Consider the following 21,121-nt stretch of genomic DNA (forward strand, 5'->3'; position numbering starts at 1 on the left):
ACATATTTACAGAGCAGCAGAGGATTTTCTCTACTGTTTCTTGACCCAAGCATAAGAGCAGCAGATCAGCTATGGTCCACTGATAGGTCATATCTGAACTAAGCAGTAGGCATACCACAGCTCTGCCTGCTGCAGAGCTGCCAGAGGAGGTGTCAGCCTGAAGTACTGTGTGCCAAAAGGCCCTAATTTTAGATGCCCATTCCTCGGTTGCAGCTTTGCACTATGGACCCTCCCTTCTTACACAGGTCTTCCACCTGTGCTCATGTATCTCAGTTAATTACTTTGGCTAGCTGCAAGCTGAGAGGTCCATTTACCCCCGTTCACATACATCCTGAATTTAATGATGATTCTGTAGACTGCTGCATGACTTCCCTAAAATCATGCTCTTTGTTTAACTGTGAAGGGCACAGTTAAACACTATATCCTGCACAGCAATAGAAACAGGAACTGTACTTCTGATCCTTTTGTCTGCTTCTAGGCAAGGTAGTGGAAGGTGGGAAAAGAGAGCTGCAGTAACCTGAAAAAAATACAGATAACAGTATTTTGTAGGTTCATGGGTTCATGGGTTTCATATTCAGTATGTATACATTTTACTAAGAAAATATGCATTAAAAAAAAAAAGAATACAAGATGTGCAGGGATACTGTAAATACAGAGAAACAACAGTGTTTTTCCTTTGATATACTTGTAGTGTTATCTAGTTAGCCTAAAATCCGCATAATGCACTACACATGACAGAAGCTGTCACCTATTTTGTATATTTGAGAGTATTTCACTGTCATTGTCACAACTGAACTCAAAAGACGAGGAAATAAAAATTTTGGCAGTGAAGCTGTGAGAAATTTCCTAAGGAATAATCTTAATCTAACACACAAATAATACAAACATAAGCACCTACTGCTAGTTTGATTCAGCATTTCTGTGTTCTCTGAAAGTAATTTTTCAGATGATGAAGTAATTTTACAGATGCGCAGGCAATAATATTTAGTGGGATTTTTCTTTTCTTTCTAGATTGAAAGAAGATGTGAGCTGTTCCTAAATGGAGTTGCTTCCTCCTTATGCCCCATAAACTGTAGATGTAACAGTCTATGGCCAGTCCTGATTAAATAGTGATTGGATTGGGGAAGCGTTTGGAGGAAATTACCTTTATATAAGTAGTTGCAGTGGTGGACCACTTCCTCTGACAAAAAAAGCTTGCAAATACTCTTGCAAGAATATGGTCTCATTGGTGTCAACATATTCACTTCCTATCCACTTAAATATTATCCGCAGGTAGCTGGGGTATTCTTCCCAGTACCTATTAGATAGTAATTTAATTGCTACTAATATGAATAATAAACAAAATTCAGCATTTGCATTCTGATATCTCCTCTTCAATTACTTCAAAGAGACAAAAGTAATTCCAGCACAATACTTAGCTGTCCAGGCAGCGTAAAACTGACATGGGATTTAATGAAAATAAATTTCTGGGCTGACAATGTAGGATAGAGGCTGGGATAACTCAGCGAACACAGGAGACAAGAAGAACAGTATTCCTGTAGCTAGAGTTCTATAGAATCCTTGTGCATAATTTTTTAAAAATGTATCAAAAAATAATATATAGTACTATAATCTCATACATATAAAAGATATATATATTCAATATATATGAGATTATTCTTATTGTTAAATTAAGAATAAAAGAATTGAAGCCATGTATGTTAAATTCACTATTATCCTTCAGAGATGATGAACTTGATTCTCCTCTGTGGCGGTGTTGGTAGTGCGCCTTTGTGTTATTTCAATATAAGTTGTTTGAAATGAAAACTGTTCAAAAATAGATTACCACTTTCTTTTTTTTTTCCATTGAAATCTCTGTGGAGAAGAATGTTGACTGTTTTAATATAAGACTTTTGTCCATACTCAGCCCACATACTGGCATAAGCTAATCGTATAAGCAAAATTATGATGGCAAAAAACTGGAAAGAAAAACTGTTCTCCCTGAATCTTTCTTACCTACCTACTTCCTTTTATTGGGAAACACCTCAAGGCCAGTACAAAAGGATGGATAGAGGCATTCAGGCAAGTGAAAATGTCAGGACCTCTATATGGCTAGGCAAAGGAGCCATATAGAGAAGAAAAGGGTTAAAGAAACTTTTGCAGTTACAGGAACTTTTATATTAATGCATAACAGGGAAAAACTTTCTATTTGGATTTAGAAAGACAACTTCTAACAAGACAAAAACAAAAATGTGATCTGCACACCAAAGTATCTTTTAAAATGTATTACTGACATACCATGTGAACTGGCATGTTACTGGTTTATCCTCTTTTTTTTCAAGTGATACTCATGTCTCTGTCTTTGTTTTTCAGATATAGAAGACTAAATTTGCCACTTGGAAAAGAAAAAACATGGCTTCCAACACAGCAAATCCTGCTAACCATTTGCCATACTTCTTTGGCAATATTACACGTGAAGAAGCCGAAGAGTATCTGATGCAAGGAGGAGTGAGTGATGGACTGTACTTGCTCCGCCAAAGCCGGAATTACCTGGGTGGCTTTGCCTTATCCTTGGCCCATGGAAGGAAGGTTCATCATTATACAATTGAGAGGGAGCTGAGTGGCTCATATGCTATTGCAGGAGGCAAGTCGCATGCCAGTCCTGCTGAACTCATTAGCTATCACTCAGAGGAAGCAGATGGCCTTATCTGTCTACTGAGAAAACCTTTCAACCGACCACCAGGCGTTGAACCCAAAACAGGACCCTTTGAAGATTTAAAAGAGAACCTCATCAGAGAGTATGTCAAACAAACTTGGAATTTGCAGGTAAATCCGGGCTGATTTTTCCATAAAGTGGTTTTGAGAAAAAGAGATTGCAGTGTTTTTTTCCATCTGTTGCTGCTGCTATGTGGTGTTTTTTCATAATGGAATCATAGCTGCCTGGTTTTGAACAGTGGGGATTTTTTCACCCCTGATACATGCAGTGACTTGGCCATACGTGTTTACAAAACTCAAGACTTTTGTGGTGTCTTGGGCTAGCATAGCCTTGTGTTACACTGCAGTAACCTGTGTCATCAGATTTCCACATGCATCAAAAATTAATAGGTGTAATGAATATGATACAGAAATGGTTTGTTTGATTGCTTTTCATTCTGAATTTTTATGGACTGATGTACCGGCACCTTGACAACATGGTGACTTGTTTTACATCTACAGCTCTTAGCTGGCCTTGTTTTTGTGATGCTTATTTAGATTATGTCCATAACAGAACTTGGTTTCTTAACTGCACACCACTGTCTATACGTCTTCGGTACTGCACATATCAAGCAGGAATGTTCCATGCTGAGGAAGATAGGCTGGATTTTTACCTTAGAATAACTGTGAAGAAGCCAGTCTTAACATGGTAAAACTAGTGTAGGAGGCTGCAACAGGAATATTATTTCACCTTGGGAAGCCATTAATTACCATTATGAACTCATAGAGTTAAACTAAGTTTTTCATCTCTCTTGGCACTAACAAGTAGCCTTCTGTGTTCTGCTCTGTAAAATATGTGGAGCAATGCCCAAACTAGAAAAGCCTGAAACTTACACTCTATTTACTACAAGTGCTGAGATTTGTAGTTTTTTTGATGAGTCTGAGCCCAATCGAGGAGGAAGTTGAACTCAAGTTGAAAGCTGATGAAAGTAAGGGGTTTTGTGCTCAGATTCTGGGCCAAATTTAGAAGTGATAGGTTGTGTTATACCTAAAATATTAAGGTAGTTCACTCTAAAACTGGGACTGTCCTGTCTGCTTTGGGGAAATATGCATTGATATCTTCAACATAGACATGCTGCAACAGTACAAAGTGTGTTCAGTTTATTTCATTAAACTACTGTAGGATATGTAATATGGAGGTATGTTATGACATCTCAGAGTGACAATAAGTATATTTAGCTATGTCTCACTAGCATAAAAGTATGATGTAATTTTCATTTGAAATACTGATATATTAAGGGCTTAATTCACTCGTTATTTTTCTTTCTGTTTCTCAGAGGTAAAGGAAGAATCCCAGCTTTTTGGTGTTTGGATTACCATACATTAGCTTCTGGTTTAATGTCTTTATAGCAACTGGATCTTTTCTTCACATACAATAAATATGTGCAGATTTTGGATGTCCCAAAAGCTATCCAATACTGTGAGTCTACCTGTCATGTTTTTAGTGCAGAAGACAGTTTGACTATCCTGCTGTGTTTTTATCACTCTAGGGGCATGCTCTTGAACAAGCTATCATTAGTCAAAAGCCTCAGCTGGAGAAGTTGATTGCCACTACAGCCCATGAGAAGATGCCGTGGTTCCATGGGAGGATCTCTCGGGAAGAGTCAGAACACCGTATCCTCATTGGGTCAAAAAACAATGGAAAATTTCTGTGAGTGCTTTTTCTGTGGTATTGCTGTTTGCCACTGGTGTTCCTACACAGTTCCCTTGAATGAATCTCAAATGACAGTATGCCCAAAAAGGTGGCTCATTCCCAATGAGAGAGCCCAGCCCAGTCCATGTTGTATGTGACGTAATCATTCCTGTACTAAGTAAGTGTCTCCAAGATTAGGTTTCTGCTTAACTAAAGATGGGAAACTACACCAAAAGTGTGGGTCATTGGTTTTTAATCAAGTACTAGGTTTAATCCTGAAGGGAGCATCAGCAAAACTCAATACCAAGAAAAATTCATTTAACTATGTTTTATAAGCAGTACTAAGTGACAGTGGTAAGCTAACCTTAGCCAGTGTTACACTTGTCCTCCTCAACAGAACAGGAGCAGAAAACAGGATGGAAAAGCTCACGGGACAAGACAAAGACAGGGAGATCACATACCACTAAATCTCATGGGCAAAACAGACTCCACTTAAGGGAAAAGTAATTTAATTTATTCTCAACAAAAATTGAGTTGGATGGTAAGAAACAAAGACAAAAAGGTCAAAAAACACCTTTCCCTCACACAGCCACACCCCTGGCTTCCACAGGCTCAATTTCACTCCTCCACACCCAACTCCTCTCCCCACCAAGTAGCAAGCGCTGGGGAGGATGAGTCAGGGATGAGGGCTGGAGCCAGTCCGTAACAGCTTCTCTCTGCCGCTCCTTCCTCCTTATGCTGTTCCCTGCTGCAACGTGGGCTCTCTACAGGAAAACATCCACCCGCTTGGAGAAGTGCAGTGTGGACACCTGCTCCAACGTGGCCTCTGCCACGGACTGGCTGCAGGGGACTTGCGCCTCCTCCCCACCTCCTCTTCCTCCGTTGGTGTTTGCGCTGCTCCTTCTGTTTTGTGTTTGTTTTTTTTTTTTCTCTTGGCTGCCACATACTATGCATTTTTCTGCTCTTTCTTAAGGATGTTTTCACGGAGGTGGAGGGGGCTTGTTGGTGCCCTGCAGAGGTGTCCACTGGGGCCAGCTGGAACCAGTCGTGCCCAGCCCCTGGCCTCCTCACAGAGCCTCTGCAGCCCCACTGCCAAAATCTGGCCACCTGCACCCCATAATCTGACTTACCAAAGTGGTAAAAATACAAACAAACAGCGTGTGTTAACAACTGTTGGCATCCATAACTGTCAGTTTTCCCAGGGGCGGTGGTGGTGCTTTGCTTTGCAGTTAAGCAACAGAAAGAATTGCTTTTACCTTGGTAATGCCATTTTGTGCCTGCCTCTGTCTGTGTTTACTTGGCGTCATGATCTTTTGTTTTCTGAGTGCAAATGTGTTATTTAGGATAGTGACAAACAGCCATCATCTCGTGAGGATTAGAGCCAGCCAAAGCCTTCTAACAAAAGAGTTTTTCTTTGGCAAAATCCTCATTTGAAAAAAAATCAGTGTTTTCACTGAGCCGTTTTTTGTGTCCGTCTGTTCCCCCCCCCACCCCCAAATAGAAGTATTGATATAATGGTAGAAAATGAAGCTTAAAGGTCTAACTACTACCTACATAGCCTCCTTCAACATTCAACTGTCTGACTTTTTTAAAGCTAGTCCAAAGTAAAACCCCAGGAGTGAATGTGGGATGGATATGCTTCTTCAGTACCAACTCTTACACTTGACTGATTTGCCGTAATTGTGCCACAGTAATCACTAATGTAGATACAACCTTCATATGTTTCCATGTTTCAATCTTAAACATCAGGAACCAGTAACTCCTTGAAATCTTTATTCCCAGCAGAGTTAATTCTTATCAGGTATTACCTACAAACACTTCAGGTGTACTGACATCATTTCTTGAGATCACCTTCCCTCAGCCATTGAATTTTTTCTGTTTCATGGTCACTCTGACACAAGTCACCGTGAGTCTTCACATTTTCAGAGTTGTTGGGATCACATCTAGAGGGTCATTTACCTAGTTGGTTCTGTTGCCATTTTTAACAAAAAAATTGTTATAAATTTGTTACAATTTTTGTTACATTTGTAACTAAAAAATGTTACGAAAGTCTGAGGAGCCTAAAATTTTCCTTATCACAGATTCATGTTTTCTGAATGCTGCTTCCTATAGCACAGGAAAGGTTTCATCGATTTGATGAACGTAGTCATTGTCATAGATTACCAGTACAGCCATTATGGATTACCACACCACATCTCGTTTTCATTGCCCTGTGACTTTGCTAGCTTCTTTTCCTGCTTTTTAGATGTAGGGGCAGGTGGATGTGTAATCTGAAATAAAGCAGCAGCCCTTTCTTTTAATGACCAAGTTTTTTTAAAACTTTATTACTGTCTGTATTAATATCTTACTAAATCAATGTTATATTAGCTGAGTCTTAAAGCTTGCAGCTTTTCCAGTTTGCCTCTTGCACACATCGGTTTCTATGTGGTCAAAGTGCTTCTCTTTGGGGAAAAAAAAAAGGAAACTAATTTTTCTTCAAAGAAATTAATCCCTTAGCTAACATTTCTTAACAACAAGGATGGGCTTTGGAGTGAGGGTGTGCAATTTTTTAGCAGACTTAACAGTTTCAGTCTCTATTATAGACCCTGGTCTCTGTTTAATCTTCTATAAGCATTCCTACAGCTTTAAATAGAAGCAGTTCCCCAGTATTTTCCTGTTTCCCTTGGAGATGGCCTAGGAGGCATTTCGGGCTAGGAGGCATTTCTGTTTGCAGTGACACGCGTGATGAGCTGTGGAGGGAGCAGTCAGACCTCCTCCTGTGGAACTAGTTGTGTCAGTGGGTACATATCTTATATAGCTCTCCTGGAACTCAGGTGGCTGCTTTCACATCAGGTAGATAAACTTACAGAGGGGAAAATGCTAACTTCAAGGTTGTCTTTAAACCATAAGAAGTGCCACTGGAGCTTAAATTATATGGAAATATAACTGATAGTATGTTGAGCTTGCATCCCTCTTATTAAGGACAACACTGTTTACATCTGCACCTGTAGGGTCCTTTCCGATGCATTAATTGTTCTTGCACAGACTGCCTATCTGGCAGGTTTAAAGCTCAGTAACCACTTATCTGCCATTTACTCTTCTGCTCCCAGACAAGAAACAGGGTGAGATCTTCATCTGCCCCGTAATTCAGCAGCCAGAGCAGCAAGAGAAATAACATGTTGTTCATATATATCAGAAATCTGTTATTTTTCCTTCTAGAGCTCTTCTAGCTCTCCGATCTGTGGACCTAGAGGCTTATACCAAATAACAAAAGAACTGTCTAATTCAGAAAGGTTTTCTGGTTTCTGCAGTGGTTTGCCTAACATGGGCTTGCTCAGCAGGCGTTGAGAAATAAACCATTCATATTTGGTAGACAGCTAAAACAGTAGCAGCCAAATTGTTGAGCAATGCACCAAAATAGAGTGGTGCACTGTTTTACATTTCAGGCATGGGCATCGCATGCTTTTTCCTTACTCAGCAGCAGCGCATATCAGAATCTTCTGTACCCCTGTGGACTGTGAATTTGTGCTTGTGAATGTTGCTGCTCAGAGACTGTTTTTCTTACATTGATCAAGACACTGAAGCCTGATAGTTGACTGAAAGGTAAAACTTGGAAACATTCAGTGTCTAAGAGGAGTTTGTTTGTTGAGTTAGGCATTGGAGCCTGGGAACACAGAGGGACGCTAGATTTTTGATGACATGAAGTACACCAAGGCTTGTCTACAAGTAGGTGCTGGTATATGACAAAAATCATCTTGTTTATTATGGAGAAAATAATAAATTTTCAAAGGCTGGAATATTTCTGTATATTCTTTTACAAGGGTCTCTCAAACTTCATTATACTAGAAATCTGCTAACTGTCTGAACTGCCGACGTTGAAACAAAATCCAGTACAGCAGCCTCTTTTAGAACACATCTAATGCCTGGATTTCTTTAGCACTGCTTTGCACCACTACAAGATTATCAAATCTAGATTTTTTTTAATATAATAAATATGGAAATATTTGAAAAACTTCCTAATTGCAGTTCAAAATGTCACAAATAGCATAATAAATCTAACACCACAACTTATCCAAGCTGCTGGAAAAGTTCTGAGATAACTGTGGGTGTTTTAGTAGGGAATTTTCAAAGGTCTTTTTGAAGTTTTTGTCATGACTGAAAAGTCAATGCAACAAATATGTATGTGAGTGCTATATAGCTTGTTTTCAAAGACAACTATAGAAACAATGTAATGAAATGACGTGAAATAGGAAGCAGTACCCACCTTTTCCAGGAAGAACACTCATGAAAGATTGCCACTCTAGCCACAAAATTTGGAGAAAACACTGTTTTCTAGTGTAATTTACTAGTGTACACTAGTAAAACACATTACTAGTGTAATAGAAGGAAAATATGATATCTCTAGAATGACCTGAAGAGCAACTGAAAATGAAGAACTTCATTTAAGTCTCAAGCCCCGATTAGCTTCATTAACACTGCTTTTCATGCTGTATTAGGATGGTGGTTCTTACCAGACTTCTGGTTTTTCATTAGACTTTGCTTGGTACGGGGCATAATTGTAGAATATTGATGATCAATATTGTGTAGATGGTCAGAGATAATACTATTAATACTATTAATATTATTAATACTGTTATTAATATTGTAGTAATATTCATATTGGTAATATATAATAATATTGATAATATTGTTAATGTTATCTATGTGAGTGCATGCATGTGTGGACCAGTTGAAAAATAAATTTAAAAATTGCTAACAGTGACAAACCAGCAGTATAAGAAATGTTAGTTTTCTCTGCAGTTTGACATAAGAAACAACTCTGGTAAGTGTGTGGTAGCTCAAGAGCACGTCTTGGTTTGTAACCAGTAGTGACCTCTTCAGTTATACGAACATGTGATCTTGCATATTCGTTAAGAACCAGAAACTGTGAAGCTGAAGGGAGATAAACAATATTCAGAAATACTGTTAAACTTAAAAATGCAACATTAAGGAAATTGAACATGAAGGCATTGCATAATTAACAGTTTAGTCTCTATAAACCTTTTGTATGGGTTCATAGCCATATTAGCTCACATAAAATGTGAACAGTTGTGTAAAAGGAAAGTAAAAAGTAATTTCAGTATCATAAGAATTTCTTCAATATGCAACAAGATATACTAAAGAGGACAAAACTGATTTAGACTATTAGAATGACTCACAGCACTACCCATCATGGCATCTTATGACATCTAGAGACTAAACTGTCTCTTATATGTCACAATAGTTACCACTAGTAACGCCATTTCAAAATAACAAGTTTTGAAGTGCAGTTGTTCATAAGAGACACAGAAATTTGTGTTTCTGTGACATGTAGCAGCCTATATTTATATTAATCTTACTGTCTTCCTCTGGAAATTTACAAGTACTGGAGTGCATACTAAGCTAGGTGATTTATCTGACCTTGTAGAGTGTTCTTTAAATAAAACTATCAGTATTATGTTTGTATCCATAAATGGAATAGGTCATTGTTGACATCAGACAAGGTGAAAACAATACTACTAAACATGACCTTAATTCAGCGATATTAATTAATTATGAAGTTCCTCTTCAAAATACCAGGCAGTTGCTCACCGTAAAAATTTTCCAAGATAAATGATACACAGACAGTGAGCCGTGTTTCTGGAGGGGCTGTATTCTCTACAGCAGCCTGGATGATGCCCACAGCAATTTGGGAGAGCTGTTTACTGATGTTCAGTTAGGTGCAAAGTTACGTGCCACTTGCAGACCACTGCAGCAGGGCTATGGCTTCTCAAGACTAGCTTTACGCTGTGTGCTTCAGCAGCAGAGTGGGTCTTCATCTCAGGGAGGTGTGAAGATGTGATTCCTGACTGAGAGAGCTGTACTCGGAAGACCCCCTGTTGCAGGTGCAGTTATACAGCAAAGCTATTTGTTAGGGTTTTGGTGGAGCATAGTATATTTTGCTGGCAGGGCAATGCCAGCAAAATAAACTATACTGATGCAATCCTTCTCGCAAGGGTGTTTCGTAACTGTGCAGCACACCACAATAGCCTTGTCAGGAAATCAAGTTTTAGGTTCCATTGTAACTAGCAATAGTGTGTGGCAGAGCTAGCTCCTAAATTCCGTAGTGCGCTGACATTTCTGAAACAGCTTTGAATATGTTACTTAACAGGGGAGAAGAAATGATGTAAATGAAGATTGCAGTTAATCAAGCACCAAGTTCATTCCTTATTGTCCTCAAATTTGGAACGTGCGCACTGTGCTGCAGATATTTGAAGTGATAATGAATAGCCACGTTGTTAATAACATTACAAGAGAGATGACCATAAGGGCAGACAATCAGGGAATGGCTGGAGCTTGCTCAGCAGTGGGGAATGTCTGTTATCTCTGGCATCAAGGAAGCTGTTATCACTGAGAAGGCAAAGCAAGCCCAAGAACAAACTTTAACAAGCCCTTGGATTTAGGAGTAAGAATAATTTCACACCATTCCTAAAGCAAATATTTTTCTAGTTTATTTCCTTCATTATTGTCCACCATAGAATGCTGTGACTTCTTCTTTTCCTACAAAGTCAGTGAGGCATGTTGTAATAGCAATTTCTTTTTTTTTACCTTCAGGGACATTTTCCTTTAGAAAGAAAGGAAGTTTGACTTTTCACTTAGAAGCAGAAAAAAAATGGGACATCATTGTTCTTTTTGCTTCCAAGCAAAAATAGAGACTTTATAAAGGGAGATGGATAGCTATTTATACAGGCTGTAGTGATACTCCAAATAGTTATTGGTTGCTATTTGGGTTAAATTCACAAAACCATAAAAAAATCATGAAACATAGATTACATGAAAATTAAAACCAATAGCTAAACCTTCTTTACATTGCATCACGTAACAATTTGAGCTTCTCAGTTCCTGCTAAAATTGCCATTTTAAAATGTATATCGTAGAAAATCTATTGTTCATGTTTCTGATTAATCTCAGTGGATGAAAGGACAATATTGCTTATTTACAGGTGTTTATTATCTTTATGTTTTTATTCTGTAGATCTGTAATTCTCTTCAATGGTATGAAATGGAAGACCAGGTGATATTTCACTGCTGGATTCCTTCCTTGACAAAATGCTTTTTAAAAAAATATGGCTTTTTAAAATTATTCTTTTTGTAATCAGTTTGTATTGAAGAACAGTAAATGTTGTGAGTTATTTCAGAACACATTGAAGCAGATATTGCATTTGGAATTTTAGATTTTTTTCTCAACTTTCTGAAAATTGTTATTTTTCATAGAAGGAAAGTTACATATACGAAAAGAGCCCCCAAACCTGATGTGATGACCCCAGGTAGAACAGGCATCACCATCAAGAAGATGTGAAAACCTTGATTTCCATTTGAAGAGGTTTTAGGTTATAATCTTTCAGTTTGAGCAGCCTTTTTCTTTGATTCCATTTTGTACAGTAACTGTAAGCTACTGGGTACTGTGTACCCAGCTGGAGTTCTGGAGGCTTAGCGTAATGTAGACAGCCATTACCACAGTCAACAAAACTAAAACAAAATTGTGAAACATGACCTGTGACAATCCTTGTCACCAGAGGCAGTAAAAGTTTTTTGTTTGGACTGTGATGGTAAGTTCTGAGAGAGCCCTTTTTGGACCAGTAAGGGATCTGGGTGCCAAAACTAAGACTTAGGCTATCATTTAGTTGTTGCTTCAATGCTCTTGATACTTCTGCTCTTCAGAAGTTTTAGAAGATAGCAGAACTTCCTGTTGTTGTGTTTTGTAGGAGTACAAATTGTGCTGGAGTTGACTGGCTACAGTTTAAAACACCTGGACCATAACCCCAAGAGAACGAGTCTCCCTCTGAACTCTGGTCCATCATAAATATTAGAATGGAGATTTTTTTCACATGCAGTAATAGAGCTGTCTGACAGAAGTTGCCATGACTGTGATCTGCAGATATCTTCAGGGTTACGTAGCTGTTAGGTTGGGGGAACGAAGAGCTCAGAAATGCAACTACAACCTTATAAACCTGATCTCTGCCTAAATCCTGTACTGGATACTGATATAGCGCTGTGTAGATCTGTGCCATCATCCTTAGAAATCAGGACTGTTTTCTGCCATTGATGCCCGTTCTCTCAAGAAATGTTTATGATGCCTTTTGTGATAGAAACAACTCTTGCAAATGAGAATCAGTTTCAGAAGAGCTAATTGCATTGGCACTGCCATTTCCACATGTGAAACAGGAAGGACATTTGTTACTGGCAAACAATCCATTGCATTTTTATAATCTTACTTGTGCTGTATTCTGAACAGAAGTCTGAATGCAATGAAATACCATTCACATTTCAGAAACAATGTGTTCTATTCTGAAAATATTTTTCCAAGCCTTATTTGCTAAGAGCGAGTCAGAGGAAGAGAAAAGTCTTCATTTTAGCAGAACCTGTTGCTTTCCACTGGTCAGTCAGCACAGGAAATCACCATGCTGAGAAAATACCTGCATGTCATGAAAAACCACAATGTGTTTCAAGTTGCTTTAGAGACACTAGGCAAGTTGCTTTGGTTTCAGAAAAAAAAACTGACCCTACTTCCCTTTTCCTTTAGCCAGTGTCCCATTTACATCTTAGGCAACAAGAATCACTCTGCTTGAAAAAATCGTTGCATGAGTAGTCCAGACAAAACAGTTTTAGTTCAGCCTTCTGTGTGTCAGATGAGGAGCAGAGTTGCCTCTGCAATCTTCTGGGATGTGATAGCAAGTACTAGTGTTGCATCAGTGAAGCTTCCCACACCTTAGTGAGCATATCCTACTATATTTCTTTTCAGGGCTTTTGGAAAATTCAAGGGGGATTGAGTAGATTTCTGTGCAGACTGGAACAAGAAATGTTTCTGTGTTGCTGAATTTGAGGTTTTGGTATGACAAAGAGACCCACTTGGTGAGTGAGGGAAAGGCTGTGGATGTTGTTTACCTGAACTTTAGTAAGGTCTTTGATACAGTCTCCCACAGCATCCTCCTGGAGAAACTGGCTGCCCATGGCATGGACAGAAGTACTCTACACTTGGTTAAAACCTGGCTGGAGGGTTGGGCCCAGAGAGTGGTGGTGAATGGATTTAAATCCAGTTGGCGGCCAGTCATGACTGGTGTTCCCCAGGGCTCAGTATTGGGGCCAATTCTCTTTAATATCTCTATCAATGATCTGGACAAGGGGATTGAGTGCACCCTCAGTAAGTTTGCAGATGACACCAAACTAGGTGGGAGTGTCGACCTGCTTGAGGGTACAAAGGCATTGCAGAGGGGTCTGGACAGGCTGGATCAATGGGCCAAGGCCAATGGTATGAAGTTCAACAAGGCCAAGTGCTGGGTCCTGCACTTGGGCCACAACAACCCCATGCAGCACTACAGGATTGGGGAAGAGTGGCTGGAGAGCTGCCTGGCAGAAAAGGACCTGGGGGCGTTGGTCAACTGGCGGCTGAATATGAGGCAGCAGTGTGCCCAGGTGGCCAAGGCGGCCAACAGCATCCTGGCCTGTATCAGGAACAGTGTGGTGAGTAGGACTAGGGAAGTGATCGTCCCCCTGTACTCAGCACTGGTGAGGCCCCACCTCGAGTACTGTGTCCAGTTTTGGGCCCCTCACCACAAAAAAGACATTGAGGTGCTGGAGTGGGTCCAGAGAAGGACAACGAAGCTGGTGAGGGGTCTGTAGAATAAGTCATATGAGGAGCGGCTGAGGGAACTGGGGTTGTTTATCCTAGAGAAAAGGAGGGTGAGGGGAGACCTTATCGCTCTCTAGAGCTACCTGAAAGGAGGTTATAGCAAGGTGGGGGTCGGTCTCTTCTCCCAAGTAACAGGTGACAGGACAAGAGGAGATGGCCTCAAGTTGCACCAAGGGAGGTTTAGACTGGATATTTGGAAAATTTTTTACACTGAAAGGGCTTTTAAGCATTGGAACGGGCTGCCCAGGGAAGTGGTTGAGGCACCATCCCTGGAGGTATTTAAAAGATGGGTAGGCATAGTGCTTAGAGATATGGTTTAGTGATGTTTTTTGTCAAGAGTTAGGTTGATGGTTGGACTCAATGATCTGAGAGGTCCCTTCCAACCTAGCGATTCTATGATTCTGTGAAAATTTTAATGTAGCTCTATTGCTGTCTCATTGTCAGCAGCAAGTGAACATGGGCAACTCAAACTACAAGAAAAAGCCTGTTTTCCAACCTCAGAAATACTAGACCAGCTATGATGGAGCTAGTAGCAAATTCCTATCTACTTTGGGTCCAGTCACCAGAAGATGCTGGTCTCAGTGTGAGCTACCTTGAATACATGTAGAACAACCCTGCAACACTTTACAGGCATCACAGATGTTGCTTGCAGACCTCCTGGAAGGAGGAGATCATCCTGGTTACCTGTGAATTTTAGACAATGTTTCTTATTACATTCCATATTCTCTCCCTGGTGAAGTTAAGACTAGATATATACCCCAATACCATGTGAAATTTAATGTAAATTGTATGTGCAATCTGCAACAAAGTGTTAGTGTATTTACAGAAATTATAAGAATTGATGATTACAGAAATGGATTATTTACTTTAAATTCCCAGCCAAACAACAATCTGTTTCAGTGCACAAAGATTCTCCCTTTATTTGTATTTCACGTTCTTTTAGTATTTTATCTTCTGTCCTTACTGTCATCTCTTTATTTCAAAATACAAGATATAAGAGAGAAAACTTGCTTTAACGAAAGCACTTACCTTTTGTTTGTAATTCTAGGTCAGCTGGAGAGGAGGTTGAAGTGTAGCTGCTTGTATATGCTGGATCCTGGCCTCGGAGTTCCACGGGCTTTGTAGGCCTGCAGCATACAAGCCTTCAAACGCTTCTTTGCTCAGAGAGCACTTTGTGCACTGCACACTGTTCTGTGGCAGAGAGCTCCACATTGTGGATTTTCTGTTGTTATCTGTTGCCTTTTTTGGGGGGGGGGGGAGAAGGGGGGAAAGGAACTCGAGGGAATTCTATCTGAAAAGATAATAGAAATAAATAAGAAATAAATGAGAGGTTTAACAAAATGTCTTCAGAACATGCAGTGCTGATTTTGCCTTGTTTTTAATTCAAAAGCTTAAAGAAATGGTGATTTGAAAACAAATTTCAACCCAAATGCTCATTCCTAGTAAAGACTAACCCTGAAAATCTCTCTTATTCCTACAGTATCCGCGAAAGGGATAGCAATGGTTCCTATGCCCTGTGTCTGCTGAATGATGGAAAAGTACTGCATTACCGTATTGACAGAGATAAGACAGGAAAGCTCTCCATACCAGAAGGAAAAAGATTTGACACCCTCTGGCAGGTCTGTTAAATTTCAATCACTTGGATATCATGTTTCCATATAACTGACTAAGGCAGCTTGCTTTACTTCGCTGTGCGACAACAGTCTTTAGCTGAACAGCAGCTTGTTTTGGCAGATTATTTTTCATATATTTCTGTTTTTATGTGGTTTCCATACATCAAGAAAACATATGTTAATGTAGAAAGCTAAATAAGTGTACAGTTTAATCATTTTTAAATGTTGATGTTGTAGCTTCGCCAAGTCAAAATTGATGTAATTATTATTCAGTTAGCTGAAGGTTCTCTAGAATGGAAGGCTGTTTGCATTTGTTAAGTGACCATATTCAATAATAGCAATGCAAGATATAGTCTTTTGCTGATGTCCTTTATGACAGCAATAAACAGAATTCTAGGAAGCACAAAGGGGATAGTTTAAGATGCTGTACACATACTGCATTCTTTAGATTTGAAATTCTCTACCTTCAAGACTGAAGAAGCATAGTTGGATGAGGGTTACCACCAAAATGTGTCTGAACACTGGTGAAGATTAAGCAATTAAGGAATGCATAGTTGCATAGTTGGCTGTGCCATAGTCAATAATAAAACTGAATACTGGAGAAATGACTGCATAAATTGAAAATGGTAAGGTAATTGAAAACCTTGCAGAAATCTGTTATGTCTTCTTGCTGAAAATTCTATTAAAACAAGTAAAATGAGTCACAAATATAAAATATGTGTCTTTACTTGCATATATTAATTCTGAGCCTTTCCAGTAAATGTCCTGCATATTTTTTTTTTTGGAGCCACTGGAAGTTTAAGAGCTGTTATGCTGTTTTACAAGCTTTTTTAATATGTCTGCAACCCTTTCACTCACAGAGCCCCGCCCTTCTACCCAAATGCACCAAAGCCAAAATAGCAGTAACAAACCTGTAATAAAATGGCATGGAGAGGACAATCCAGGAACACAAATGGCCACAACTATTTGTGCTATGCATTTATTAACATCCCTCTGTGGCTTTGAGGTCCAAAGAAAGCATTGCGTATCAGGACAATTCGTGCACTGTTATGCCCATCTTGAATAAACAAACAAACAAAAAAATAAATAAAGAAGGCGGGAACTCAGAGATATAAAAAGTAGCTGTTTGCTCAGAGTTACAAGGCTGGTGAGCAGCAGAACCAAGCATGGGGTACTGAGTCTTACAAATCCAGCTACTGGATCAGGTTCCAGATTCATCCACAAGGCTTCTTCAGAAACATGCTAAAGAGAAGTAAAGATGGGGTAAGAACATGTGCAGTAAAGATCCCCTGTATACCCTGTTACTTTGCTGTAATATATACCAGTTATTGTACTTATGCACACAATTTTAAAGAGACAATATATTTTATTATGCCTCCCTTACCTTTTCATATCTTTTTCTCTTCTTTTTATCTCCTTCTCCCTTTTTTTTTCCCCTCTTATTCTGGTAGTTAGTTGAGCATTATTCATACAAACCAGATGGACTATTAAGAGTTCTTACCATTCCCTGTCCACAGCTTGGCTCAGAAAATGGTGAGTTATTCCTATTATTTTGCATCTATAAATAGCCATGCTAACGATGATAAAGATGTGTCTATTTTTTCCACCTGCCCTGTAGGTGGGTGCAGATTACAGTAGATTAAAGTTGGTTAAAAAAAAGACTAAATGTTACATTTCCAATTTTTCAAATGAGTTGAGATCAGCCAGACCAGGCTTGATGGAGGCAGACCCTGCAGCTTAAGGGATGCTACCAACTCCAGTTATTGCTTGCTCTAAATTAATGTCAGATCAAAAATGTGCTTTGCCACTCAAAGTGTCAGTGTGTGTTACCTGGCCCACATTTGCTGACAAGGTGGTCATCCCGGCACTCCTTCAAGGGTCCTTATTCCAAGCTGAGGCCAGCACATCAGCTGCACTGCTACAGGCATTCGGGTGAGGTGTAGTGAGAGGTGCACTCAGCAGGTGAGGTGCTGGTAGATGAGGAGTTAATTCTCACATTGGGGAGAGCAGGGCAGAACAAGGGATTTGCTACACCTGATGCTGAAAATGGGAGTCAGAGAGGCATTCCTTGATAACCTGAGGCAAGGCAGGGGAAGGGGAGTGTTCTGAGATCCAGTATGCTCTTTGGCCTGTTTCTTTTTTAATGTCATGTTAAATACTGTTGAGGCCTTGTCCTCTCTCTTGCCTTGACTGCTAGGGGAAAAGAGATGCTTCTGCCTGGTCCTCGTCTAACTTGTGCTATTGCAGAAGTGGTGTTCTTTCTCTAAGGCCACCTTCTGTCAATCTAACTGTGTACCAGTGCCATGGTGAAAGGATATGCCTGTACTTTATCCACTCCTTTGAATCATTTAGGCAGTGCACATACTTTTGTCTCTGTGGCAGCAAGTACCAGAGTCACATTAGAGGCACATCAGAGACAAAAGCAAAGAAGGTGGGCCAGGAGAAACACCGCAATATGATTTAAAAGCTAGGAAGTTGGTCCCCTGTGTTAAATTTTGTGTTCTTACAGTACACTTCTCACCTTGCTCAGTATCCTTCTACAATTCGTTCTTTTACAGATAATGTTGTTTTTAACATTCGTCCTCCTCTTCCTGGAACCCCTTCTAAGGTAAGAGTAGGTGGTGACATAACAGTAGCATCCATTTGAGAAGGCTTACAGTCACATACTGGTCTAGGAATTCTAATGCTTGGAATTTGCAGTGAATTTATTTTTCTAGCCTCATTGATGGTCATGTTCTGTAGTGACTGTATCAACACTAGGAGGAGAGATACTACTTTATTTACATTGTCCACTTGGAGAATCTGCTGACTGAAGCAGAAATGGAGGTTCCATTTATTTTCATATTTGGTGTGTGCAGTTAACATCAGGCTTTGCACAAGGGTTTGATTCCTTGAGCAGTAAATTAGGGGAAGTTCTTTCATCAACTCCATGAAAAGTGAGCAAGCACATCTGTGATTATAATTGCCTAAGTTCTTAGAGTCCATTGATTAGAGGAGCCACCTGAGGTGTGATACGTAACACCATCTCATTCAGCTGTAGTTGATCTCATCTGAAATAGGGAGTTTAATTTAGTTGTTTCACCACTCCCTGGAGAGCCTAATCATCTAGGTCATTATCTTGATGCAGTCCCATGTTATAGAAAAAAATATTTTTGTTCAAATAGGCAATTACATTTATTTCAGTACTGTTGAGTCCCTGTGGGTCCGTGAACAACCATTCTCATACCACCACTTTCTGAAAATCAGGTTCTCTTTTAAATCATTGAAAATGATGCAATGAAAATTGGTACCATTGGTTTTTTTTAAAACGTTGTCCTGAAGTTTGGACCTATCCCATTTACAAGGACAACCATGAAGTTTAAGCACATGAAACCACTTGTATGTTATCTGGAATACACACTGTTATAGTGGTGGAGCAAGCACATTCAGTGTGGGAATACTACATAGGTTTGAGTTTATCCATAGAAGATTCTGTGGTTTAAGTTTATATTAATGCAAATTCAAGAAATCTTACTTTTAGGTATTTAACTTATCAAAGAAGTAGTAACAAAACAAAAATATATCTGACTAAGATGACTGATGTTTAGGACTGTGCAATGAAAGCAAATAGGCCCACCTCTTCTCTTTTCATCAATGCATTGCAGTAATACCACCCTAGTTGTTCATGATGCTTTACAGGTGAAAGATTCAGTCATGCTAACAGGGTATGATTAATCTTGCCTAATATTAGTGAACTCAGATGAAGAGCCAGTCATTCAGTCATTCAGCAAATCACAAAGGCTGACTTTTGTGGAATTTTGAAGCAAGACAGAGACACATACCATCCACGTGTCACTTCTGCCTAAAAATGGTGGAATGACTTTCCACCAATATGTGCCTATGTCTTTCCTCTCAGAAGGGGCCTATGCGATTAGTCAAGACTATATGCCTTGCTTTTAGATAGCCATAGTTAGATGAGATTAATTCCACCCTTGAACACGTACTTGTCTAGTAAGTAGCTAGACAGTTGTTCACTTGCACGTTTTACATACAACCATTACTGTTTTCAGGATTGATCGGTAGTAGTTACATTTAAGACTGGTCATAATGGATAGATGGAAAAGCACTGAACTTATGAATGAGATGCGTTGAGTGCATATTTTGCAAATATTCTCCTAAAATGTTGTTTAAAGCTACAATATGTTTGACATTCTGAACTTCTTAACACTGAAATGTGAATTTTTTATTTTCTTTAGGAGTCTTATAAAACAAGCCTGCTAAGTTACTTTCCTGTAGTATAAACATAAAAACTGAAAATGAAAAATTTTAAATTAATATTACTATTTATGGAGCTCAAAGAATTTAGTTAATATTGCCATGTTCTCATACATTTATATCTTTGTGAAAAAGCTGTAATTCACTAAAGACCACTCATGTAGCTTTTTTTGTATGCAAAGCCTGAAATACAATGAATTCAGATTGCAAAACCAAAAATGCAACCTGAAAAGAACAAATACCATCACAGTCTTGTGTAGAAGATGTGTAACGTATCTTCACATTATCTACACCAACATAATTAAGATTCAAGTTTAAGAGTTTCTGACTTTTCTGAAGTTCTGCATCTTTTTTATTTTACAAAATGGATTGCCTAAGTATGTGAATTGGGATTGTGAATGTTTGAATTGGGACTCAAAATGATTGTGATTAACTGGAGAAATGTCCTGGAAAGAACAAGGTGAAATTCAATAGAAATCAGTGCAAGATATTGCACTTCTAATAGTCAGCTGTAGAACACAGGATGGCGAGGAGTTTCAGAGGATGTGGTGCCTGTAATGGATCAGAACAGGAACAAGGACCAGCAACCATCATGCTGGTAGAAGAAAGGGAAACATCAAGAGTGTTTCCAGCTTGTTCAAGTCTGGTAAAGTCTCAGCTGGAATACTTTCACCAGTTTCTGGCACTGCATCAAATAATGTTGTCCAACAGGAGATAATCTAGAGCAAGACAGCAGTAATGATCATGACTTGTGAGAAAAGATGACTTAGAATAAAGAAGCAAAAGAGAGACAGTAGTGGGACAGGACATTATTAACAGCTGAAGAAAGGAGGGGAATGGCCTGTTCTGAGGGACAATTTAATACTGATGTTCCCATCCAGACCAATTTTTTGGGGTGTTTTTTTTTTTTTTTTTGTTCTTCCAGCAGCAATAAGGACAGCATGGCTATCTGTGGTATTTTAAAACAAAAGATACCTTTTTATGTGAAATCAATTTTTTTTTTAAAAGAAAGCTAGGAAAAATATCAATCCTATAAATTAGAAAAGCTGTCTTTTCAGAAAAAAAAAGATATCCAAATAGGTTACTATTTAAAAGTTCAGAACATCTAACTGTAAGTCAGTTCAAACGCTTTTTAAAGTGCCTGAGAACGTGGCTCAGACTATTATTTCAACCTCAATATCAGCCTAAACACTTGGTCAATACGTATTGCATCACAGTTTTG

At 39.1% G+C, this 21,121-nt stretch overlaps 1 protein-coding gene across 2 annotated transcripts in view; it reads left to right on the forward strand.

The window, feature by feature from the left end:
• Positions 1-21,121, forward strand: part of SYK (spleen associated tyrosine kinase) — a 59,219-nt gene that overhangs the window by 22,001 nt on the left and 16,097 nt on the right. For both annotated transcript variants that reach the window (XM_074570581.1, XM_074570580.1), the window contains exons 2-6: positions 2,353-2,805; positions 4,224-4,384; positions 15,513-15,651; positions 17,097-17,178; positions 18,204-18,253. In XM_074570581.1, coding sequence (XP_074426682.1) covers positions 2,392-2,805; positions 4,224-4,384; positions 15,513-15,651; positions 17,097-17,178; positions 18,204-18,253 — 846 coding nt within the window. In that variant the 5' untranslated portion in view covers positions 2,353-2,391. The remainder of the gene's footprint in view (positions 1-2,352; positions 2,806-4,223; positions 4,385-15,512; positions 15,652-17,096; positions 17,179-18,203; positions 18,254-21,121) is intronic.

The sequence above is a fragment of the Larus michahellis genome, chromosome Z (assembly GCF_964199755.1).
Source record: "Larus michahellis chromosome Z, bLarMic1.1, whole genome shotgun sequence".
Taxonomy (NCBI): Eukaryota; Metazoa; Chordata; class Aves; order Charadriiformes; family Laridae; genus Larus; species Larus michahellis.